Genomic DNA, 25,622 nt, shown 5'->3' on the forward strand with positions numbered 1-25,622 from the left:
ACAAGACCTTAGGATGGAACCTAACATCAGTTTTCAAGAAAGGAGTAAAAACCTGGTTGTTCCATCAAGCATTTCATTAATTTATGCTTATCTCTACTCTTTATGCCTACTACTTTTATTTTCTGTTTTAATGTTATCTTAATTATTAATGTTAGCTAATTTTATAATTTTAATATTTTGATATATATTTCTTTTTTCTCTTAAAATTTTTGAATTGCAAATGTTTTAATTGACATTTGTTTTTATTGTAAACAGATTTGATATGTACACATGAAGGTCGGTATATAAAATAAAAAAAAACCCCAAAGAGAAGTAAAGTGGGGCAGTGTGAGGAGGCACCTATTGTGCCATCCTGGGCCACCATCCGATTACCAGAAACAGCATGTAGCTTGGGGGAGGGGGGTCTCTAGGGTTGAGAGAATAGTTAGTGTAACTGTCTCTCACCAAGTCTTGGCTGAGTTCCTTCATGTGGCGACTCCATTGCATAACATCTACTAAATCTCAGCCAGGCGACGACTACTGCAGCACGATAGGAAGCAGAAATCTTCTGGTGAAATTGATGACTTTGTGCAGGTATAGGTCATGTGAACTTCATGGACTCACTGCAACAATAGACAGTCCTCAGAAGCTAATGAAGAGGTTTATGTACAATTAAGCAAACTCCTGAAGACAAAATAGAAATAATGTACTGCTGTTTTTATGCCAGAAATTCTGTATTTAAAACTGTAGGGCATGGAAAGAGAACCTATCAAAAAATGGAAGAGAGGAAATGTCAATGGAAAACTTGCAAAAGGTAATGGATGGTAACTTAAGATCTTCAATAGGAGGAATGTTTAGAATGGAACTATCTTAAGTGATAACATCTTAAAACTGCAGAAAGATGATGCTGGAAGAGAGAGAGAGCAAGAGAAGGAGATGTAGAAAGAAATCCCAGAGGAGAGTTGCCTGAGCAGTCAAGGACCACCAGGATAAAGGTGCCAAAACATCCAGAACAAATGGAAGAGGCAAATATGAGAGGATAGCGCATTGCTGGAGGGATGAGAGCAGGTGCAAGGCACGCCAGGAAGCAGAGGGAAAAGGAAAGGAACAAAGAACACCAGAATAAAGTTGCTCGAACAGCCAGAGAATTGGAAGAGGCAACTGGTGAGAGATAAGGGTGCATCGCAGGAGGCGGTGGGCAGGGTAGCACCAGGAAGCAGAATGAAGAGAAAAGGAATCGGGCAGCTGAGCTCCTGGTTTATATGATGAGGATTATGCATGCTGGATCCTCCTTGGAAAACATGTATAGAAAAAATGAATACCATGAGCAGAGGTGTCCCTGGTAAATGTATACCTCAAGGGATCGAGGATGCTAAAAATAGAGAAATCCAAAAAAATAAAGCTATTATGTACTGCAGTAATGGAAGAAGACTTTAAAAAAAAAAAAAATCATATTTTCAAAAATAAATTGAAAATAACAGCAGAAGCTGCAAAGATATATGAAGAAAATAGAGAGGAGAGGCACCAAAAGAAAACATTTAGAGAGAACTCACAGTAGTTCCACAGGGACCTGGGAAAAAAATCATCTGCTGTTAAAATACAATAAACAAAAGAAGAAACAGATCGGTTTTTTTAGAAATGTATATGAAGATCCTGTAGAACACAACAAAGAAGCAGAATGGTTACCCAGCATACAGAAAAATATACAAAAGGCAAACAAACTATGCAGTGGCCTGGAAGCTAGGTTAAAAAGAGCTCCAGATTGGAAGTGCCCTGGCCCTGATAACATGCTCAGCTTTTGGCTCAAATATTTAACCGCTCTCCACCAAGACCTGGCTAATTGCAAAAAACCAGTTGACCAGACAGCCAGAATTAACTCCTCAATGGCTAATAGGACAGACACGCCTTCTTCCAAAGGACGAGTCCCCAAAAACTATTGACCAATAACTTGCTTGCCTACATTCTATAAACTGTTCACTGCAAATAGACACAGATGTTGTAGAATATTGGATCACATTGACTCTAATAACATCTTGGCAACAGAAGGAAATGAGGAGCATATGGAACCAAAGACCATTTGATGCTGAATAAAGCTATTATGAACAGCTGTATAAATAGTCAAAACCTCAGTATAGCATGGTTTGACTTTGATAGCATCCCACATTCTTGGATAATAGATTGTACAATGCAAGGCAAAGTGAACACTGCACTGAATGAGTCCATCAGGTGCACCATAAACATGTGGCAGACTACATCTGAATTATAAAGGTGGTTAGTTTGTCATTCCAGCGCGAAATATTTCAGGGAGATCCCTGTCGTCGCTTTTGGCTTGTCTGCCATTAAATCTGCTGAGTTCTCCAACTCCTTGGGTTCTGGAATTAACCTTTAATTCTAGAGCTACCGATCCCTTTCCAATAAAATCTCACCTATTTATAGGTGGCTTAAAACTTTACAGCTCTTGTGATGCTCATTTAGCAGCACAACTCCATGCGGTGAAGTGTTTCTCAGATGACATCAGGATAACATTTTGCCTGAACAAATGTGCTAACGCAACTTTCCTCCAAGGAAAATTGAGCAAAACTGAAAACATCGCCCTGATTGAAGACTGTCTTATAAAGGAACTGGAAGCGGAAGGGGTATTTTAAATATCTAGGAGTAGAGAGGTGGAAAAATTTGACAAACTACTGAGAGAAAAGAGTACTATAGGAGACTGAAACTGATATTGGAAAGTGCTTAACAGCACAGAATAATATATTAATGCAGGAATTGCGAGCTGGTAGCTATTGGACTGCTTTGGAATAGTAGACAGACCCCTTAATTATCTTGAAGGATTTGATGTAAAAACAAGGAAGCTTTTCCACACTCATCAGGTAATCTGTAAGAACCAATGTATGCTGAAAAAGTACCATAGCAATTTCTTATGGCCATTTCTTATCCCTAGAGCTGAAGACAGTATGAGTCTCACTGAAATTAATTGCACATATAGAGCTGCTATTATAAGCCTCCAGGCATACTTAATGGCATCAGTGGACCCAAATGCTCAAATACTGCTGAAGTATGAAAGTGAATAAACATCAATCTCCATTCTTAAGCTTGGACAATCATTCTGGTGAATAGAAGGAATGACTGAGAATCTACCAGCACATAAGGGGAAAGAAGCAACAAAATGTCCAAAACAAGAGAAAAATCTTTAAAGAATCAAAGAGAAATAAGTGGCAGAAGCAAAAATGCAGTAGGGAAATATAGAGAGCTTCAGAAACCCCATGTAGATCAGATTTGACACAGTGGTGGCTAGAGAGGTGAACTCAAACCGACAGATGAGTGATTTGATAATTGTAGCACAGGATAGTGAACTACAGACAAGAGGGTTCACAGCAGGCATAGAAAAGGCAGAAAAAATGGACAAATGCAGATTCTGCGGAAGAGAACTGGAAATGGTTACACATCTCATCACTGGATGTGACATACTGATGTCAGAAGGCCTGTATTCAGAAAGGCACAACAACCTGGCACAGCTTATTCATTGGAAACTTTGTAAACATTATAACATTGATGTACCAAAAATAAACCACTGGGAGCATTAACCCCAACAGAAGAGAAGAGAATAAAGAAATTGTGATCACCTGGGACATTCCTGTTCCAACCAATAAAAAAAAATCTGCTGCAAAACCAGATACTGTAGTGAAGAGCATGAGAACGGCATTGCTTATAGAGATGTCAGTACCCAGCACCTATTCTGTGGGTGTCGAGAGGAGACGAGACATAGAAGCAATTTCCTTGAGCACAGCTGATGGGGGACGATGGGAAAGGAGGGTGCTTGCATGTTCGGGATGGAAGGGGATTAGATTTACTAAGCTTTTTTCTATAGACACATAATGGGGGAAATAGCCTTGGTAAATCAGGGCCTTAAAGAACTATAGTGGATCTTGGAGACAGCCAGTCACTAAGAGCTCTTAATCGTTCTCCTTTCTCCCCCACCCGCTTTTCAGGTTTTCAGCTTAGTTGACGTTGAGAGGAAGGTTGAAAAAGCTCTCAAATGCTGGCTGCTAAGTATTTGGCCTGGCTTCTAGATCTAAAGAAAAATTGTCAAGGCCTGTGCAGATCTCAAGTAAGGGGGGTGGGGAGGGAGGAGTCTGGGGAAATGGTGTCTTGGCCCCTCCTGGAAAGGAGGTGCTGTGGCTCTGAGCTCTGTGTAATTTTCCACATGTAATGGAAGAAAAGGCAGTTTGTGTCTAATCTGCAGTAAAACAACTGAACTGTGTAGCATCTTTGAAACCAGAGCCAGGAATTCCAGCAAAAGTGTAGTTCCTTCCTGGACAGATGATGCAGTACACAGATAGTGTAGCCTGGTGAGCCTGTGGTTATGTAGGGAGGAGTGGCCTAGGTGCTAGCAATGTGGTGAGAACCACGGAAGGCACAGTTCAAATCCTGTTTCTGGCACACACTTCTTGTGACCTGGGGCAAGTCACTTTATACTACGACTACTACTCATTCTACTAGGACAAGCAGTAATGGTAGTCCTCACGTGGGTGACATCAGAAGTTTTCTGTGCCAGGCTCCATCAGTTTTTAGGATTTTGACTAGGCACATTGAGCATGCCACTATTCACGCATCCACGCAGGGTCCCTCTTCAGTCTCTTCTTTTCCACAGATCTATCACCTTGCGGCCATGGAGCTTGTGCTTTTTTTCTTCAGAAAACTGTATTTTCAAGTTCATATCTCGTTCTTTTTCCCACACTGGGTCCCTCGATCCTTTCCTGGCCCTAGTTAAAGGCTTTGCAATAAGTACAATTTTTTTTGTTTGATTACCAACTATGCTGTTTCTCAGTGGCCCCCAGCCATCAACCGCTCAGCTGTTGCTTTTTTTTTCTATGGCATACTCCAGTTTCCGCTGCTGCCTCCAGTGTCCCCAGACCATGTCCATCACTGACCCTGTGAGGTATGCCTTCTGTGCCTGGGGGGCCTTGCACGATGTATACGGCTGCTCTTTTTGTGCTCAGATGATCCCCAAGGGCCAGGAAGTCTGAACCCTCGACATCAGTGTCGGGTGTGTCAACACCTCATGCTAAAGAGGTCCCTGGAGGGTACTGGCCCTGTCTTGTTGACTCCATTGCAGACTTCCCAGCTGGAAATAGGTGCTGGGGATCGGCCCCTGTCTCTCTTCCCTCTACGTCTGCACCAGGGAAAGACCGGGCTGAGCATTGCAAGAAATCGAGGAAGCAGTCATTGATCACCACCTTTCCATGGCTCCAAGCTCGAAAAGGCACCGAAGCAACCCCGTGCCAACGAGGCATTGACATCCATTGAGTCCAAGGACCTGAGGCGGTCCCCGCAGATGTTGGTGCCACGCTCCAGTTCCCCCTTGGGGCTCTGAGGGAAATCAGGTTATGCCACCTCCTCAAGCTGTACTGTCTTCAACAGCATTTGAGGAGCAGTTGGAGCGCAGAGTATGGTTGGTGGTGGGACAAGCCCTGCAGGGCATTGATCTGCCGGACCCCTCAGGGCCTCCGCTGCCATCGGAGCCTGCACTGTCCATGCTGGTGCCATTGCTGGAATAGTTAGATCTGCTCTTTGGTGCACTGCCGACGCAACCCGCGCTGATGCCTTGGGGAGCCCTTGCTGCTGTACGGGGCACCGGTGCGGCCTCTATCGAAGAGCATTCCCATTACAGATCCCTCTGAGGAAGGGCCTCCAGCCCCAGTGGAACATTTTCCCCCCCCCCCCTTCCCCCCGGATCAGCTCTGCAGCCACCAAGCCTTGAGTTACTAGGTCCTTCAATGCCTATGGTGCTTGCGGGGCTCTCTGGGCCCCCAGCACCCCAACCCAGGACCATTCTTCATGCTCCTCTGCTGGTATCGCCATGGAGCAAGGCCGATGCCCTTACTATCAGTGGGAAGATGAGCCTTCCGTCTCTTCCTCTGAGGAACTACTTTCTGCACCCTCTCTTCCAGAGGAGAGAGACCATTCCCCTCCAGAGGACCTGACATTTGCAAACTTTGTACAAGCAGTGGCGCAGAGTCTGTCCCCTTCCAGCTCCTGACTGAGGAAGACTCCAGGCACAAGATGCTGGAGATCCTTCAGTTTGTGGATGCTCCTAAGTAGGTTGTTGCAGTCCCAGTCCATGATATCTTCAAGGACTTGATTGGGTGCTCCCAGAGCCAGACAATCTGTCCTCCTGGTAAACAGGAAGACTGATGCGGTGTACCTAGTACAACCATCTACAGGATTTGAGCAGCACCATCTCCCCCACCAGTCTGTGGTGGTGGAGTCAGCCCTTAAAGTGAAGAGGTCTTGCATCCATGCTTTGGCTCCGCCTGGCCATGAGCACAAGGCCCTAGGTGCCCTGGGCCACAAGGTCTTCCAGGGATCTATGTTGACAGCTTCATTGCCTGCTACCAGTTATATATGAGCCAATATTCCAGAAATATTGAACCACATTCAGGAGTTGGTAGACTGCCTCCCTTAACAACTCCAGGAAGACTTCCTGAAGGTTGTGCAGCAGGAATTGGAATGCAACAAAGTTAGGTCCACATAGGATATCTTTGAGACAGTGGCAATGATAGCCATGGTGGGCACTAGGGCTTTGATCTCTGACCCGAAATGCAAGACTGTATTGCTGACCTGCCTTGTACTGGAGAGAATCTATTTGGCAACAAAATCAAGGAGACAGTAACACAACTTAAAGATTATCATGAGACCTTGCATCATCTCTCAGCTAGCACATCAGACCCAGAGTGCTCAGGCAGAAAGCCCTCAAGACAGGGACCCTGACACCTTCCTGCAAGTGGGTCATGGTCTCACCGGGCCGCACCAAGGTCTCGTCCTAGTCAATAGTGTGTCTCCAGAACTCAGCCAGTCCTGCAGCAGACTTCCGCTACAGGTTTTGACTGGCTGCGCGGGAGTCTAAGCCAGTTACCAATGCAGCCAGCCCTTCCAGTTGGAGGTCAGCTCATGTCTTTTGCAGACTGTTACCTGATCTGTGGGTCCTCTCCATCATCCGCCAGGGGTACAGGTTAAATTTCCAAGAGGTTTCCTCAGACTCTTCCCCGTGCCCCTCTTGGGAGTCCTCAGCGGATCAGGAAATACTACTCAAGGAGCTCTCCACCTTCACAATGGCCAAGGCTGTCGAACATGTTCCTCCCAGTAAGTGGGGAAGCGGCTTCTACTCCAGGTATTTCCTCATCCCAAAGAGGACAGGAGACCTTCGTCCGATTTTGGACTTAAGGGCCTTGAAAAAATTCCTCACGTGGGAGAAGTTCAAGATGATCGTGCTGGGTGCCCTTATTTCTCTCGTGCGCCGGGGAGACTGGCTTTGCTCCTTTGATCTATGAGATGCCTATGCTCACATAGGTATTGCCCACGCACACCGGAGATACCTCTAGTTTGTGGTGGGTGAACACCATTCTTAGTGCAGGGTGCTGCCCTTCAGTCTGGCTTTGGCACCCCGCATTTTCACAAAGTGCCTTGCAGCAGTGGCTGCGTATCTGAGGAGGTGGTAAGTGCAGGTTTTTCACTACCTGGAAGACTGGCTCGTCAAGGGCGCTTCCAGGCAGGGAGTGCTGCAGTCCTTGCAAGCCACCATTCAGATCATGGAGACGTTAGGGTTTCTAATCAATTACACCAAGTCCCAGCTGGTTCCGTTCCCGCATCTGAACTTGATAGGTGCCAGCTTCGATACGACCAGGCTTGAGCATTTTTGCCCAGGGATCAGGCAATCAGCTTGGCGTCTTTGGCAGGAACAATATTTCAAAGTTGCTAGATCTCTGCATACAGCATGTTATGTTTGCTAGGACACATGGCCGCGACTGTCAGTGTTACTCCCTTTGCTCGTCTTCACATGCGTGGGTCTCAGTGGCACCAGGCCACTCAGGATCTTTGGGAGTGCATTTGAGTCACTCCACTTCAGGACTCCCTGTCGTGGTGGATGTCTCTTCCCAATTTAGAGGTGGGGGTTCCATTCTAGGCTTCCCCCACTAAAGTTGTACTCACCATGGATGCCTCCCACCTGGGTTGTGGGGCACATGTGGGAGACCTTTTGCACCTAGGGTCACTGGTCAGCTCAGGAGGAGGGGGGTACCGGATCAACTTCCTTGAGCTAAGGGTGATCCGGTATGGCCTTTGGGCATTTCGGGATCTACTGAAAGGACTTGAACAAGTTAATGTAAATCGGTTGTTTACACTCTCAGATATTAGGACCATGGAGCACTCCATGAAGTTGGCAAGTAGCTGATTGAAAACAAATGTAAGACAATTCTTTAGCACTCAGCGTATAGTTAAGCTGTGAAATTCATTGCCAGATGATGTGGTTACAGCATTTAGTGTAACTGGGTTTAAAAAAAAGTTTACCTAGCGTGTAGCAGATGGACTCAGGACCAGTGGGTATAGTGTACTCCTGATAGCAGTTGGAGATGGATCAGATTTCAATCTGATGTCAGCCCCAAGTACATATACCCCTGAAGGAAGTGCAGCTCTTCAGTATTTTCCGTCTCCATGGCAGTTAGGGACTATCTGCACACTCTCACAGCGTTAGAACAAATTCAACGAAGAAAACCTACCTCTGAAGGCGAGCCCTGTTCTCCTGCGGTGAAGCCCTCAGGTCCCTCCCCCAGTTGAGAATTCCCAAGGTGATTTCAGTGGTCCCTCAGAGGTGAGCCTCAGTCCAGCGGCCGATTCACGGCGAGGACCTAGCCCCCAATTTCGGGCAGCGAGTGCACCCTCGAGCGCGGTGGTGAAGGTATTTACCCTCTTCCCCCCCCCCCCCCCCGCAGCCAGAGACCGCCCGGAATGAAACCGGGAATCGCTGAAGACAAGGTAAGGTAGAAATTTTCAGCATAGACTCCGCTCTCTGAGGTTCGAGGAGTCGCACAGGTCGCCAGTCGGGACCAGTTCCACCGGGTTGATCTGCCCTAGCAGGGCCAGGCCCCGGTTAGTTCAAAGGGTCCTCCCACGTGGATACCCTCGGAGATGGTCGCCATATTGGCCCTATTTGCCGCTCTGTCCGCCGTCTCGACCCGGACGCACAGGCCAGATAGGCGCACAAAATACAGGTGCGCATAAAGTTACATGCACAAGGGCCACACATAAGGATTTACGCGCCTATAGCCACGGCACCACCGCAAACGGGGCTCAAGGCCTCTGCCCGGCATGCCACATCAAAGCCGCACAAAGCGAAGAGGCAACGCCCTGTTCGCTCAGTGCGAGGAGGCCCTGGGAGATCCAGTCCCACCCAGGGCCGAGTACTAGCTCCTCAGTGAATACCCCGGACGTAGTAAATTCCAGCGGGACACCCTCTCAGACAGGGACCTCCAGGGACTCAACGCCCCTTAGCTTGGACCCAGCGTCTATCTCATGGGTGGAATTCTTCAAAGGGCTACACACCTTGGTCCACATGCAGACTGAGCTGCCGGCTAAACAGCCACAGCCTCCACCAAAAGACCTTTATCCCTCAGGCCATGCTAGGCCTAAACAAATGTTTCCACCGCCCAGAAGCCCCACCTATGGGGACATGGACAACTCTGAAGAGGAAGCAGAGCCCCTAAAAGAGGGGGAACTCCCCCCCCGGGGACAGAGCCTCATCGAACCATGAGACACTTCTTCACCAAGGACGAGCTCCCAGACCTGGTCACCCATAGCCTGAAGGAGCTTGCTATCCCGGGCACAAGTGCTTCGGGAGAGCCTAAGACGAATCCCCTGCTAGAGGGACTCCGCCAGACCTCTAGTCATTTTCCTCTCTTACAAGCCGTCTAGCAGCTAATTGACCTGGAATGGAGTACTCCAGAGTCCACATTCAAAGGGGGACGAGCTATGGCAGCCATGTACCCCCTGGACCCGGTGGCCAAAGACCTTCTGACATGCCCAAAAGTGGATGCCATGGTCTGCGCGGTCTCGACGCGCACTACTGTCCCAGTGGAGGGAGGAGCAGCACTCAAAGATGCTCATGAGCAGCGTCTGGAATCCATCCTTTGACGTCGCCGCTGTCAAAGGACCAGGAGCAACACCCCTGGAGAGGCCATGGAACCAGCAGTATCATTCCTTGCGGACTCTGCCGATCTGGTGCGCACAGCGGCTAGAGGAGTGTCATCAGCTGTGGCTGCCAGGAGATAACTCTGGCTCCGAAGCTGGTCGGCCGACGCATCTTCCAAAAGGCGTCTCACAAGAATGCCCTTCAAAGGATCCCTTCTGTTCGGCAGCGAACTAGAGAAACTGGCCAATAAATGGGGCGAGTCCCCATTGCTGCACCTACCGGAGGAGAGGAATAAGAGAAACCAGCGACCCTTCCCCCGGCCCTCCAGGGGCAGAGGTTCACAACGCTTCAACCCATACAGAAGCAACTATCAAGCACCCCGCCCTACGGACAGGAACCAGTCCTTTCGGAACAAGCACAACAAGAGGGGGAACCAGCTCGGGTCCAGGCCCCAGCTGCACCCCACAATGAGATTCAGCCGACCCGTCCAAGGGAAGAAGCCATAAGGGGCAGACTAGCCCTATTCTACCACAGATGGGTTGAGATAACTTAGGACAAGTGGGTCCTAGCCATCCATTCGAGAGGGGTACTACCTGGATTTCCTATGAACCCCTCCGGACAAGTTCGTGGAATCCCCCTGCCACGACCTCTCCAAGAGGGTGGCAGTGGAAGCTACACTGACCAGACTACTGGCCCTCGAGGCCGTAACCCCAGTGCCTCCACAAGAAATAAATACTGGGCATTATTCCATTTATTTTATCGTCCCCAAGAAAGAGGGGACGTTCAGGCCCATCCTGGACCTCAAGTCAGTCAACCGCCACCTGAGGCTTCCGCATGGAAACCCTATGCTCCGTAATAAGGGCAATTCAACCGGGAGAGTTCCTCACATCTGGATCTTTTGGAGGCCTACCTTCACATCCCAATTCATCGGGAACATCAGCACTTCTTACACCTAAATCCTGGACTGTCACTACCAGTTCCGGGCACTACCCTTCGGGTTAGCCACAGCACCCCGGACGTTCAGCAAGATCATAGTGGTGATGGTGGCAAAACTGAGGAAGGAAGGAATCCTCGTACACCCTTACCTAGACGATTGGCTGATCAGGGCGAAATCCCCAGAGGAAAGCAACCAACAGTCAAAACTCTACTGGAGAGCCTCGGATGGGGGTTCACCACAAGAACAGCAATAACCTGTACAAAGAAAGCTGGAAAGCTATGAGCACAAATGCTCATAGTTTGGGCAATAAAATCCCAGATCTGCAAGCCCTAATGATGGAGGCGAACTTGGACGTTGTTGCTGTCACGGAAATGTGGTTTACGGAATCTCATGACTGGGATACGGCAATACCAGGCTATAACTTGTTAAGGAAGGATAGAGAGGATAGGAAAGGGGGAGGAGTGGCTCTTTGTCAGAAACAATATCCAAGCATGTGAGCTGCAAGGAATATGGGGCAATATGGGCCAACCTAAAAAAAGATGGGACATCCATTTTTATTGGAGTGGTTTACAGGCCTCCAAACCAAAAGGAAGAGATGGATAGAGATCTGGTTGAAGACATCCAAAAGATAGGAAAGAAGGGAGAAGTGGTGATCGTTGGAGACTTTAATATGCCGGTTGTAGACTGGAGAATCCCATCTGCAGAATCTAATAATAGTAGAGAAATAGTGGATGCCCTGCAAGTAGCTTTGTTCAAACAAATGGTTATGGAACCCACGAGAGAAGGAGCTATACTGGACTTAGTGCTCACTAATGGAGATAATGTCTCTGATGTCCAGGTGGGTGCCCACCTCAGCACTAGTGATCATCAAACGATATGGTTTAATATCACAAAGATACAGAAAAGAAGCACAAAGGCCCAAGTTTTGCAGTTCATAAACACGGACTTTGATGAAATGGGGAACTACCTGGAGGAAGAACTAAAAGGCTGGGAGAATGAGAGATGTGGATCAACAGTGGATCAATCTAAAAGGAGCAATTACCAAGGCAACTAATCTATATGTTAGGTTTCATTTTTCTTTTGGTTTCTTTACTTTTCGATCTGGTTCTCAAAGGAGGTGGCTGATAAAATTAAGGCTAAAAGAACAGCATTCAAGAAATATAAAAGATTCCAAAGGGAGAAGCACAAAGAAGAATATCTGGTAGAACTGAGGGAGACTAAGAAATTAATCAAGATGGCAAAAAGTCAAGCGGAAGAGAGGATTGCCAAGGAGGGAAAGAGGTGACAAAACATTTTTCAGATATATCAGTGAAAAGAGAAAAGTTCATAGTGGTATAGTGAAATTGAAAGGTGGAAAGGATCAATGTGTGGAGAGAGATGAAGAAATGGCAGAAATATTAAACGAATACTTCAGTTCTGTGTTCACTAAAGAGGACCCTGGAGAAGGACCGTCCCTAGTTAACAAGAAACTGGAGGGGAGTGGAGTAGATGTAACTCCATTTACAGTAGAAAATGTATGGGAAGAGCTGGAGAAACTGAAAGTGGACAAAGCCATGGGGCCTGATGAAGTTCATCCCGGGATACTGAGAGAGCTCAGATGTGCTGGTGGGTCCGCTGTGTGACCTGTTCAATAGATCCCTAGAAACGGGAGAGGTGCCGAGTGATTGGAGAAGAGCGGTGGTGGTCCCACTTTACAAGAGTGGTATCAGAGAAGAGGTTGGTAACTACAGACCGGTTAGCCTCACTTCGGTGGTGGGAAAAGTAATGGAGTCACTGTTGAAAGAGAGAATAGTGCACTATCTACAGTCAGGAGAATTGCTGGACCAGAGGCAGCATGGATTCACTAGGGGAAGATCCTGTCAGACAAATCTGACTTTTTTGACTGGGTAACCAAGGAATTGGATCAAGGAAGGGCACTCGATGTCATCTACTTGGATTTCAGCAAAGCTTTTGATACGGTCCCGCACAGAAGACTGGTGAATAAAATGAGAAGTTTAGGAGTGAGTGTCGAGGTGGTGGCTTGGATTGCAAACTGGTTGAAGGACAGAAAACAATGTGTGTTGGTAAATGGATATCTCTCTCTCTCTCTCTCTCTCTCTCTCTCTCTCTCTATTTAAAGAAGCTGGAAGAGTGGTCGAAGATATGGCAGTTGAGATTCAATGCCAAGAAGTGTAGAGTCATGCATATGGGGAGTGGAAATCCGAATGAACTGTATTCGATGGGGGGAGAAAGGCTGATGTGCATGGAGCAGGAGAGAGATAATGTCTAACGATCTGAAGTCGGCAAAACAATGTGACAAGGCGATGGCTAAAGCCACAAGAATGCTGGGCTGCATAGAGAGAGGAATATCGAGTAGGAAAAGAGAAGTGATTATCCCCTTTACAGGTCCTTGGTGAGGCCTCACCTGGAGTACTGTGTTCAGTTCTGGAGACCATATCTCTGAAAAGACAGAGACAAGATGGAGGCGGTCCAGAGAAGGGTGACCAAAAAGGTAGAAGGTCTTCATCGAATGACTTATGAGGAGAGATTGAAGAATCTAAATATGTACACCCTGGAGGAAAGGAGTAGCAGAGGTGATATGATACAGACTTTCAGATACTTGAAAGGTTTTAATGATCCAAAGACAACGACAAACCTTTTCCGTCGGAAACAAATCAGCAGAACCAGGGGTCACGATTTGAAGCTCCAGGGAGGAAGACTCAGAACCAATGTCAGGAAGTATTTCTTCACGGAGAGGGTGGTGGATGCTTGGAATGCCCTTCGGGAGGAAGTGGTGAAGACCAGAACTGTGAAGAACTTCAAAGGGGCGTGGGATAAACACTGTGGATCCATAAAGTCTAGAGGACGTGAATGAATGTGGGAAAAAAGGATTTGCATTCACAAAAAAGCAGGGAGTAGCTTGCTTGTTACGGCGGTTACTACCCCAAACCAAATAAGCCTGATACTTCACTTTCAATGCATGTCCAGCATAACTCTCCGCTTCAACAGCAGGGGGAATGAAGAAAAGAGGATCTATATACAGACAACAACCAAAAAGGACTGAATTACATAGTCTAGGAAAACAAGCATGGGTGTAGCTTGCTTATTGTGGCGGTTACTACCCCTGACTAAGCTAAATATTTCACATAGATGCAGTTCCAACACTGCTCTCTGCATTAATGGTGGGGGTGAAAGGGAAATAGAACCAAAAGGTTACTAAGAGCCAAGAGTAACAGATAAGTATGAGAAAAAAAAAATGTGCCTAGCTTGCTAGGCAAACTGGATGGGCCATTTGGTCGTCTTCTGCCGTCATTTCTATGTTTCTATGTAACACAAACAAAAGTTGTTTGCAGCCCACACAGTCGGTAGAATATCTAGGAGTCTGATTCGACACCAAAGAAGACAAGGTCAGCCTGTCTCCCACAAGGAAATCAAAACTGAGGAACCGGTTACGGATCCTGCTGAACGAACCTCGCCCCACAGCATGGGATTACCTGCAAGTCCTCGGTCTGATGGCATCCACACTGGAAGTAGTGCCATGGGCACGAGCTCACATGAGACCCCTGCAGCGCTCACTTCTATCGCGATGGAATCCACTGTCTCAGAACTACGCCGTTCGTCTGTCACTCCCGGGCAGGGTCCGAACCCAGTTACGGGAACCAGGGGGCAAGGCTATTTTCATCAACCTGGACCCTGCTCACCACAGATGCCAGCCTAAGAGGATGGGGAGCACACTGCGAGGAGCTAACCTCCCAAGGGCAGTGGGACACAGAAGAGTCTGGATGGAACATAAACAGTCTAGAAGCGCGGGCAGTCAGACTAGCCTGCCTATGGTTCGTTCACAGACTCAGAGACAAAGCGGTCAGAGTAATGTCAGAAAGCGCCACAACAGTGGCCTATATCAACCGCCAGGGGGGAACCAGAAGCCAACAGGTGTCTGTTGTGGGCGGAAGTAAATCTACAGGAGATCTCGGCCGTCCACATTGCCGGGAAAGACAACATCATGGCGGACTACCTCAGCAGCGAATGTCTAGACCCAGGAGAATGGAAGCTGTCGACCGCAGCAATCCAAATGATAGTGAACCAGTGGGGAACACCAGACATGAACCTTCTGGCAAACCGGTCCAACGCCCAAGTACCCAGGTACTTCAGCCGCAGGCGGGAACCTCAGTCCCAGGGGATCGATGCCCTGGTACAGACATGGCCACAGTGGACTCTTTTTTTATACGCTTTCCCGCCGTGGCCCCTATTGGGCGCAATCATTCACAAGATACAGCTACACAGGGGACTAGTACTTTTGGTGGCCCCGGACTAGCCAAGAAGACCATGGTACGCAGACATGAGAAGACTAGTGGCAGGGACCCCCCTGCCACTGCCTCCACACAGAGACCTTCAACAAGGACCGATCCTCCACGAGGATCCAGCTCAATTCTCTCTTACAGCCTGGCCATTGAGAGGGCTCGCCTGAGAGAGCGGATACTCAGGGGCTGAAATAGACACCCTACTCCGAGCTCGCAAGTTCTCCACATCTCTAGCGTACATAAGGATTTGGAGAGTATTCGAAGCCTGGTGCTAAGGCAAGGACGACATACCACGCTCAATTAAAGTTCCCGTGATCCTGGAATTCCTGCAGAACTGACTACAGAAGGGTCTGTCCCTCAGCTCCATCAAGGTACAGGTGGCTGCATTATCATGCTATGGCCCCAAGAGCGAGGGTGACAGCATAGCTTCTCACCCAGACATTTCACGCTTCCTGAAAGGAGTCAAACACATCCACCCACCACTAAAGTGGCCGGTACTTCTTTGGAATCTCAACCTAGTCCTGGATTTTCTAGCAGGAACTTCGTTCAGACCCCTCCGATGTCTGTCCCTCCGCTAAAGATAGCATTCCTGCTGGCAGTTTGTTCAGCCTGCTGCATCTCAGAACTACAAGCACTGTCCTGCCGGGAGCTGTTCCTCAGGCTCACCCTGGGAACCATCCAGCTACGCATGTTCCCTTCGTTCCTTCCCAAAGTGGTGTCACATTTCCATCTTAACCAAACCATCTCTCTACCATCGCCAGATGAATCGAAGAATTCTGAAGAAGCTCGTAGTCTGCGCCACCTCAACATCGGCAGACTCCTATCCAGATACCTGGAAATGTCGGAACCTGTACGAAAAACTGACACCCATTCATCCTCCACAGCGTCCTCCACAGTGGCCTCGCGGGCAACCATAGCCCGCTGGATCAAGGAAGTCCTCAAGGCGGCCTACGTAGAAGCAGGCAAGCCACCGCCTCTACAGATCAAGGCCCATTCTACTGGAGCCCAGGCAGTGTCCTGGGCAGAAACCAGAATGCTGTCTCCCGCCGAGATTTGCAGGGCGGCGACATGGTCCTCCATCCACACCTCCAGATTCTACCGCCTGGATGTTCAGGCTCGGGAGGACACGGCATTTGCAAGGACAGTACTAAGTGGGTCACGGGCAGCCTCCCACCTGGTTCGGGAGTAGCTTTTATACATCCCATTAGTCCTGAGTCCATCTGCTACACGCTAGGAAATGGAGAAATTACTTACCTGATAATTTCGTTTTCCTTAGTGTAGACAGATGGACTCAGCATCCCACCCTTGGCTGCCGTTACTTATGGAATTTCGAATGATACAAGGGTAAGCCATGCTTCCTTCACTTTGGACACCCATCCTATCAGGTGTTGATGCTTTCCATTGAGCGCACCTGCAGTCTCCAGCTATAGCCAATTCAACCAGATCAAGTTAATCGAGTTATAAAGTTTAACCAAGTTATGAAGTTATTCAAGTTAATCAAATTAGTCACACACATATCCACAATGCTTTTCGAGGAGAATACTGAAGAGCTGCACTTCCTCCAGGGGTATATGTACTAGGGGCTGACATCAGATTGAAATCTGATCCGTCTCAAACTGCTATCAGGAGTACACTATACCCATTGTCCTGAGTCCATCTGTCTACACTAAGGAAAACAAAATTATCAAATAATTTCTCCATTGGATAAGTTCCTGGAGGAAAAATCCATAAACTGCTATTACGGTAACTAATTAGCAATAGTAGCTTGTGATTTATCTAATGTTTGGATACTTGCCAGGTAATTGTGACTTGGATTGGCCACTGTTGGAAATAGGATACTAGGCTTGATGGTCCCTTGGTCTGAGCCAGTATGGCATATCTTAAGTTCTTATGTACTGGCCAGCAAGGTTGTCTGTCTAGATGAGCACGATCAGCTAGCCATGTGGTACCTCAACAAGCAGGGAGGAATTGTTCCTGATTTGTCAGGAGGCAGTCCAGATCTGGTCGTGGGCTCTGTCCCAGAACATCTTTCTCCGAGCCAGGTACCTGCTGGGACGGTTGAATGCACTGGCAGACTATCTAAGTGATTCCTACTGGCCGCACGAGTGGTCCCTGAAGAAGGAGGCAGTGACCGGATCTTCCGTCTTTGGGGAACTCTGGATGTGGACCTCTTTGCTTCCCTTTACAACTAGAAAGTAGGCCAGTTCTGCTCCCTAGCTAGGGGGAATGGCAAGACCGTGTGATGTTTTTGCCTGCCACTGGGGCAAGGCCTTCTTGTATGCTCCACTTTCCCTGGTGTCCAAGATGCTTCTGAAGCTCCAGCAGAACTGGGGGGACCATGATTCTCATCGCACCTTATTGGCCCCAGCAGATCTGGTTCCCACTCCTGCAGGATCTTTCCCTGCGGGAACTGATCCATCTGGGAATGTTCCGGACCTCCTGATGCAAGATCAGGGGAGGCTGCGCCATTCCAACCTCCAGTCCTTGTCTCTCATGGCTTGGATGTTGAAAGGGTGACCTTGCAGCTTCTGAATCTCGCGGAGGGAGTCTCAGGTCCTAGTGGAGTCCAGAAAGCCTTCTACTAGGAAGTCTTATGGCCTGAAGTGGAGGAGATTTTCAGTGTGGTGTGGTAGCCAGGGTTTGAACCCATTCTCGTGTTCCACCTCCAAGCTGTTGGATTACCTGCTGCACTTCTCGGGCGCTAGCTTGAAAGCCACCTCTGTGAAGAATGCATCTCAGCTCAATTGGAACCTACCACCAAGAGGTGGATGGCTTGCTCATCTTGGCACAGTCTATTGTGGGTCGTTTCATGTGGGGTCTACTCCAGCTGAAACCTCTCCTCGGGCTCCCTGTTGGTTTCCTGGGACCTCAACGTGGTCTTGGCCCACCTTATCAGGGCTCCCTTTGAGCTTTTGTGACCTGAAGTACCTGACCTGGAAAGTCGTTTTCTTAGTGGTCACCTCTGACCACAGGGTTAGCAAACTTCAGGCACTGGTGTCCTATCTATCTATCTATCTATCTATCTATCGTTTCCTAAGTCAAATACATTGAACATATTTAATAAACAAAGGATTACTAAACACTATGAAAAAGGTTAATTAACAAAGGAAAACTTAAGGGAATTAAAATAAGCGTAGCACAAAGGATTGCACTCTACACGAAGTTCTTCCACGATCGGGTTCTTCGCACACACCTGAAGTTCCTACTCAAGGTGGTGACTGACTTCCACCTTAATCAGTCCATCGTCTTACCAACCTTCTTTCCTAAGCCTCATTCACACTGGGCTGAGTGAACTCTGCACAGCCTAGATTGCAAAAGGGCCCTGGCCTTTTACCTGGAACAAAGAGCAGGCCACAGACAATCTATGCAACTCTTTATTTCTTTTGACAAAAATAGATTGGGAGTTGCTGTATCCAAGCAGACCTTGTCCAACTGGCTTGCAGGCTGCATCTTTCTGCTATGCACAGCTGGGAGGCCATGTCAAGGCTCACTCCATTCGGGCCATGGCAGCTTCGGTAGCCCACTTGTGTGCGGTCCCTGTGGAAGAAATTTGCGAAGCTGCGACATGGCATTCCCTCCATACCTTTGCTTCTTACTACTGCTTGACTGAGAAGGTCGACGCGACAGCCATTTTGGTCAGTTTGTCCTGCAGAATCTTTTCAATAAATAAACCCAGCTCTTCCGACCTTATACCCCTTGTTTTGAGTTCAGGCTAACTCCCTCTGTTGCCACCAGCACTAGTTTTTTGTGCATTTGACACCTAATTCATAGGTCTATACTGTAAAGTGCGGTTGGAGATTCCCCGTCTGCAACTCGCTGTGGGCGCACAATTGGGACGCTTAAAGCGATCCTGCGATACAGTCTCCAGTTTCACGCGTCCTTAGCGCTTCTTGAAACCGACGCATAACCCTTTCCGCACCCAGCATGTATATCATATGTAATGGTAACATGGAACAGACTTAGTTTTTGGGTACTTGCCAGGTTCTTATGGCCTGGATTGGCCACTGTTGGAAACAGGATGCTGGGCTTGATGGACCCTTGGTCTGACCCAGTATGGCATTTTCTTATGTTCTTATGTAAATGAAGGAATTAGCTATTCCCTCCGATACTGTGACGCGCGCTCCGATTATCTCCTTTGTAACCCGCTATTTTGCCGTGTCCTTAACCTGTTAGTTTACCGCCTACCCTCTACCTGGTGTTAGTCCTGCACCATGGACAACCTCCATATATACTAACCCGCTTTCAAACTGCATTCAGCCCTTCTTTTTGCATGAACGATGCTGCACGGAACTCCGATTGCATTAGTTATTTGTTTAAAAAAATTATTTCATCCCGCATGTTCCGTATGGGAGCTGACAGCGGCCTCCAGCAGCCCCCGCCGGCAGTGAATGAATGCACGCCTGTTTACGAGCGTGCAATTTCGGTGCTCAAGGCAGTCACATGCCATGACGTCAAGCGTCGTGACGTCATGCCTTGAGCACCGAAATTGTTTTAGTTTTGATGGTTTCCCCCCTCCCGCCTTGCTTCGGGAGGGGGGAAACCATCCACTTCCTGGTACCTGTCATTTCAAATGTCAGTTGAAATGACATTTGACATGACAGGTACCAGCGCACCCAGGATACTGTATAGGCGCTGTATTAAGCGCCTATACAGTAAAATGGGTTGCGCGGGCCTAACGCTTCGCAGACGCGGCTTGCATTTGCAAGCAATTTGAATAGAGTATCGAGCGATATGTGAAGAGAACTGTGCGTGCGGGGAACGAGGGTGCGCCCTGCACTGCCGCACTCTTTCTAACGCGGCATAACTGTATCGACCTGTAAGTGCTGTGTGTCACTTTCTCCTCGTCCTGCTTGTCCTAGGAGAAAGAGTTGCTTACCTGTAACAGGTGTTCTCCTAGGAGAGCAGGATGTTAGTCCTCAGGAAACCCTCCCACCACCCCGCAGAGTTGGGTTTCTCCTACGTTTATTTTATTTTTTCATAAATTCTATGTTATGAGACTGAAGATCGAACCTGTGTGGATGCATGGACAGTGGCATGCTGGGCATGCTCAGTGTGCTTAGTCAAAGTTCTAGAAACTTTGCCAAGTTTTCCGTGCTGGACTAACATCCTGCTGTCCTAGGGAGAACACCTGTTACAGGCAAGCAACTCTGCTTTTCTATAGCACTACACGACATACACAGCACTGTGCAAAACACACAAAAAATAGACAGTTCTTGCTCAATAGAGCTTACAATATAAGACAAACATATAGGATGAGACTTCGGCCATTTCACAAAGTAAGACTATGGTTAAAGTAAGAGGCTAAAAGCAGATAATCAGGCCTAAGATTTAAAAGCAGCTTCAAAAAGTTGTATCTTTAGATGGGATTTAAACATGGCAAGAGAGAACATGACGTACCAGTTCAGGAAGACTATGCCCCCATTTTATGACTCTGCCTTGGTGCAGGGACGTATTTGTACTTAAATACTGATCACTATTGTACAATGCTGTGTAAGTCAGTAGCACTATAAAAATAAGCATGAAGTATTTACTATAACCACTACTTGAGTATCCAGTTTCTCTGTGCAGAGAGAATAGCATGCACAGAATTATCTCCATGTCTTTTCCAGTTCATTCCTTATAAACCAAGAACATGGTTTATAAAGAATGCATTCTTTGCAGATTATCTTTAAACTGATTTTTGCCTAAAAAAAAGTAAATTGCTTCTATATTTGCTCAGTTTGTGTGCACATTATCTCCTTAATCATTCAACTTACAGCAAAATTATTTTCAGGATAGGGTGTATCTATATAAAAGCTAGAAGCCAAAAGTGTTTTCCCAGAAAGCTTATGGATGCAGCTCCAAATTTGTGTTTAGAAATATACTGCTCATACAGATTGCACTGCGATCCAAAGGTGAGGATATACAGGAGCCTCCAGGACCACTGAGCTCCCTTTGTAGATTATGCATGAAGGACGGACTAGAAGGTCTGGAGAGCTTTTGGACAGTTTGTGAGTTTCTAGAATGGAAGGTGGTGAGCCTAGAGTCGAGGAGACGGAAAGGAGGGGTTGAATCTGTGTCCCATGATCTTCTTCCCTTTTATTTATTTTTCCTCCTTTTTCTATTCAGTACAAATTATTCCGCGCAGAAGAGGAGGAGAAAATTAAAGCAGAGGGACAGGAAGTCGGCGCGTCGGTGTACTTCATGAAGCAGACGATCAGCAATGCCTGCGGTACAGTCGGCCTCATTCACGCTGTCGCAAATAACACAGACAAGTTGAGTTTCGGTAAACACTACTTTTCCCTTTTTTAAATGAGATTTTATATATGTGTGTGTATCCAGTAGGTGGCGCTCTGACCCTTTCTTTGCTGGGAGAACTCCCTACTTGCTGTATGGTGTCCTCTGGTGCTTCTGTTCTCTCCTTCTGGATTAGGGAGATGGGTGACAAGTCTTAACCCCTCTTGCAGATGGATTTGGCTAGATTAACTTCATGGTTGCCCGGAAGAGAAACGTGAAACTTGTGTTTTCTTTTTAAACTTAATATTCTGAAGAGAATCAGCTGGGAGCTCTGAAATACAAGAATTAAGTGCATGGAAGCTACAAACAATTAAAATGCCAATCCTAAGGGCTGGTAGTACTGTGGTAGAACTCGGAGCGGGGCAAAGTATGTTGCATGCTGTCAGTGCAAGGGTTGTGTGACATTGGGGAGCAGTTACTGGGGGAGTGGGCCCCTGGATGGTGTCCAATGGGGAGAGGAGAGGGAGGAGTTGGCTAGATCAGCACCTGGGGAAAGGGGAGGAATATCTTAATTCTGTTCCACAAAATCCCTATGAGGTTTCCTGGTTATATTTTTATTTTACTGTGTCATCTGAAGGTAAGGCAGGCTGTAGCAGGGATTTGTTTCACTCTAATATTGGCAGTGTTTCATACTAAAATGTATTTACCAGGGTGGACTGTCAGCCATGTTCTTGATATCCATGCTATGAAACTTTGACACTCGTGTCTGGGGAAAGAAGAAAAGGGGAGAACATTTTTTTTTTCCGGAAATCCTGCCAGATTCTGTAACTTTTATACTGCTACTGACTGGCACTCAGAGAGACTATCTTCAAATTATTCATGTTTGTTAGGAAAACAAAGTATTATCATGCTGGTGTGGGCACCATCCTGCTTCTTTTCTAGGCTACGTTATTTATAAAACCATAATTGTCACACTGAGTCAGACCGAACATAAGATCTGCCATACTGGGTCAGACCAAGGGTTCATCAAGCCCAGCATTCTGTTGCCAACAGTGGCCAATCCAAGTCACAAGTACCTGGCATGTACCCAAACTTTAAATAGATCTTAAGCTACTATTCCTTACTGATTAATAGCAGTTTATGGAATTTTCCTCTAGGAACTTATCCAAAGCTTTTTTAAATCCAGTTACACTTAACTGCTGAACCACATCTCTGGCAATGAATGCCAGAGTTTAACTATGTACTGAGTGAAAAAATAATTTTCTTCAATTTGTTTTAAATGAGCTACTTGCTAACTTCATGGAATGCCGCCTTGTCTTATTGTCTGAGAGAGTAAATAACTGATTTACATTAACTTGTTCAAGTCCTTTCATGATTTTGTAGACTTCTATCATATCCACCCTCAGTCATCTCTTCTCCAAGCTGAGCACCCTGAACTTCTTTAGCCTTTCCTCTTAGTGCAGCCGTTCCATGCCCCTTATTTTGGTTGTCCTTCTCTGTACCTTCTCCACTGCAACTTTTTTTTGAGATGCGGTGAGCAGAATTGCATACAGTATTCAAGGTGCGGTCTCACCATGGAGCAATTCAGAGGCATTATGACATCCTACATTTTATTTTCCATTCCCTTCCTAATAATTCCTAATATTCTGTTTGTTTTTTTTTGATTGCCACAGCACACTGACCTGATGATTTCAATGTATTATCCACTATAATACCTAGATCTTTTTCCTGGCTGGTAACTCCTAAGATGTAATTTATACAATGTTAAGTTCTAGTAAGGGCTGTTTTCCCTATTTTATGCATCACCTTGCATTTGTCAACATTTAAATTTCATCTGCTATTTGGAAGCCCAATCTTCCAGTCTCACAAGATCCTCCTGCAATGTATCACAATCCACATGTGATTTAACTACTCCACATAATTTTGTGTGACCCTCAAATTTGATCACCTCACTTATCGTATCCCTTTCCCAATCATTTATAAGAACATAAGAAATTGACACACTGGGTCAGACCAAGGGTCCATTAAGGCCAGTATCCTGTTTACAACAGTTGCCAATCCAGACTACAAGTACCTGGCAAGTACCCAAACACTAAGTAGATCCCATGCTACTGATGCCAGTAATAGCAGTGGATATTCCCTAAGTCAACTTTATTAATAGCAGTTAATAGATTTCTCCATGAACTTATCCAAACCTTTTTTAAACCCATGTACACTAACTGCACTAACCACATCCTATGGCAACAAATTCAGAGCTTAATTATGTGTTGAATGAAAAATAATTTTCTCTGATTAGTTTTAAATGTGCTACTTGTTAACTTCATGGAGTGCCTCCAGTCCTTCTATTATGCAAAAGAGTAAATAACAGATTAACATTTACCTGTTTTAGACCTCTGTCATATCTCTCCCCCACCCCTGCTGTTTCTTCTTCAAGCTGAACCTTAAAACCTTTCCTCATAGGGGACCTGTCCATCCCCTTTTATCATTTTGGTTGCCCTTCTCTGTACCTTCTCCATCGCAACTATATCTTTTTTGAGATGCGGCGACCAGAATTGTACATAGCATTCAAGGTGCGGTCTCACCATGGAGCAATACAGAGGTATTATGACATTTTCCATTTGATGCCCCATTCCCTTCCTAATTTCCTAACATTGTTTGCTTTTTTTTGACTGCTGCAGTACACTGAGCCGACAGTTTCAATGTATTATCCATTATGACGCTAGATCTTTTTCCTGGGTGGTAGCTCCTAATATTGAACCTAACATCGTGTAACTACAGCATATAGATTATTTTTTCCCTATATGCATCACCTTGCACTTGTCCACATTAAATTTCATCTGCCATTTGGATGCCCAATCTTCCAGTCTCGCAAGGGCCTCCTGCAATTTATCACAATCTGCTTGAGATTTAACTACTCTGAATAATTTTGAAATTGCAGATTTGATAATTTCACTCGATATATTCCTTTACAGATCATTTATAAATATATTGAAAAGCACAGGTCCAAGTTCAGATCCCTGAGGCACTCCACTGTTTACCCTTTTCCACTGAGAAAATTGACCATTTAATCCTACTTTCTCTTTCCTGTCTTTCAACCAGTTTGTAATTTATGAAAGGATGCCGCCTCCTATCCTGTGACTCTTTAGTTTCCTTAGAAGCCTCTCATGAGTGACTTGAGTGTCAAATGCCTTCTGAAAATACACCGTATCTACTGACTCCCCTTTATCCACATGTTTATTAACCCCTTCAAAAAAATGAAGCCGATTTGTGAGGTAAGACTTAGAATCGATTTACCCAAGGCAGCTGTGTTCCACTAAACCATTTCTTTCTATTTGCTCTGTGATTTTGATCTTTAGAATAGTTTCCACTATTTTTCCTGGCACTGTCATCAGGCTCACTGGTCTATAGTTTCCTGGATCGCCCCTGGAGCCTTTTTTAAGTATTGGGATTATATTGGCCACTCTCCAGTCTTCAGATACAATGTATGATTTTATTGATAGGTTACAAATTTTAACTAATAGATCTGAAAATGTCATTTTTGAGTAACTTCAGAACCCTGGGGTGCATACCATCTGGTTCAGGTGATTTGCTACTCTTTTTAGTTTGTCAATCTGGCCTTCTACATCTTCCAAGTTCACAGTGATTTGGTTCAGTTCATCTGAACCATTACTGGAACCGGTATCTTCCCAACATCCTCGTCAGTAAACAGAGGCAAAGAATTCACTTAGTCTCTCTGCAACATCCCTATCCTATAAATATATTAAAAAGCACCAGTCCAAGTACAGATCCCTGAGGCACTCTGTTTGTTTTTCCCCTGTGAAAACAGACCATTTAGTCCTACTTTTTCTCATCTTTTAACCGGTTTGCAATCCGTGAAAGGACATCTCCTCTTATCCCTTGACTTTTTAGTTTTCTTAGTCTTTCATGAGGGGCTTTATTGATCCATCGATCCCAGCATCCTGTTATCAACAGTGGCCAGGTCACAAGTACCCGGCAGATCCCTAAGAATAGATTCAATCCTCCTTGCTCATAACCAGGATAAACATTGACTTTCCACAAGTTTGCCTGGCTAATAGTGGTTTATGGATTTCTCCAGGAATTTGTCTGGATTCTGCTTAAACCCAGCTACACTAACTGCTTTCACCACATCCTCTGGCAACAAATACTTTCTCTGCTTTGTTTAAAGTGCTACCTGTTATCTTCATGGAGTGTCTCCTAGTACTAGTCTAAAGAGTAAATAACCATT

At 46.4% G+C, this 25,622-nt stretch overlaps 1 protein-coding gene across 2 annotated transcripts in view; it reads left to right on the forward strand.

The window, feature by feature from the left end:
• The window catches only part of UCHL3 (ubiquitin C-terminal hydrolase L3), a 118,077-nt gene that overhangs the window by 24,713 nt on the left and 67,742 nt on the right, over nucleotides 1–25,622 (forward strand). For both annotated transcript variants that reach the window (XM_029603029.1, XM_029603030.1), the window contains one exon: nucleotides 21,269–21,425. In XM_029603029.1, coding sequence (XP_029458889.1) covers nucleotides 21,269–21,425 — 157 coding nt within the window. The remainder of the gene's footprint in view (nucleotides 1–21,268; nucleotides 21,426–25,622) is intronic.

The sequence above is a fragment of the Rhinatrema bivittatum genome, chromosome 5 (genome assembly GCF_901001135.1).
Source record: "Rhinatrema bivittatum chromosome 5, aRhiBiv1.1, whole genome shotgun sequence".
Taxonomy (NCBI): Eukaryota; Metazoa; Chordata; class Amphibia; order Gymnophiona; family Rhinatrematidae; genus Rhinatrema; species Rhinatrema bivittatum.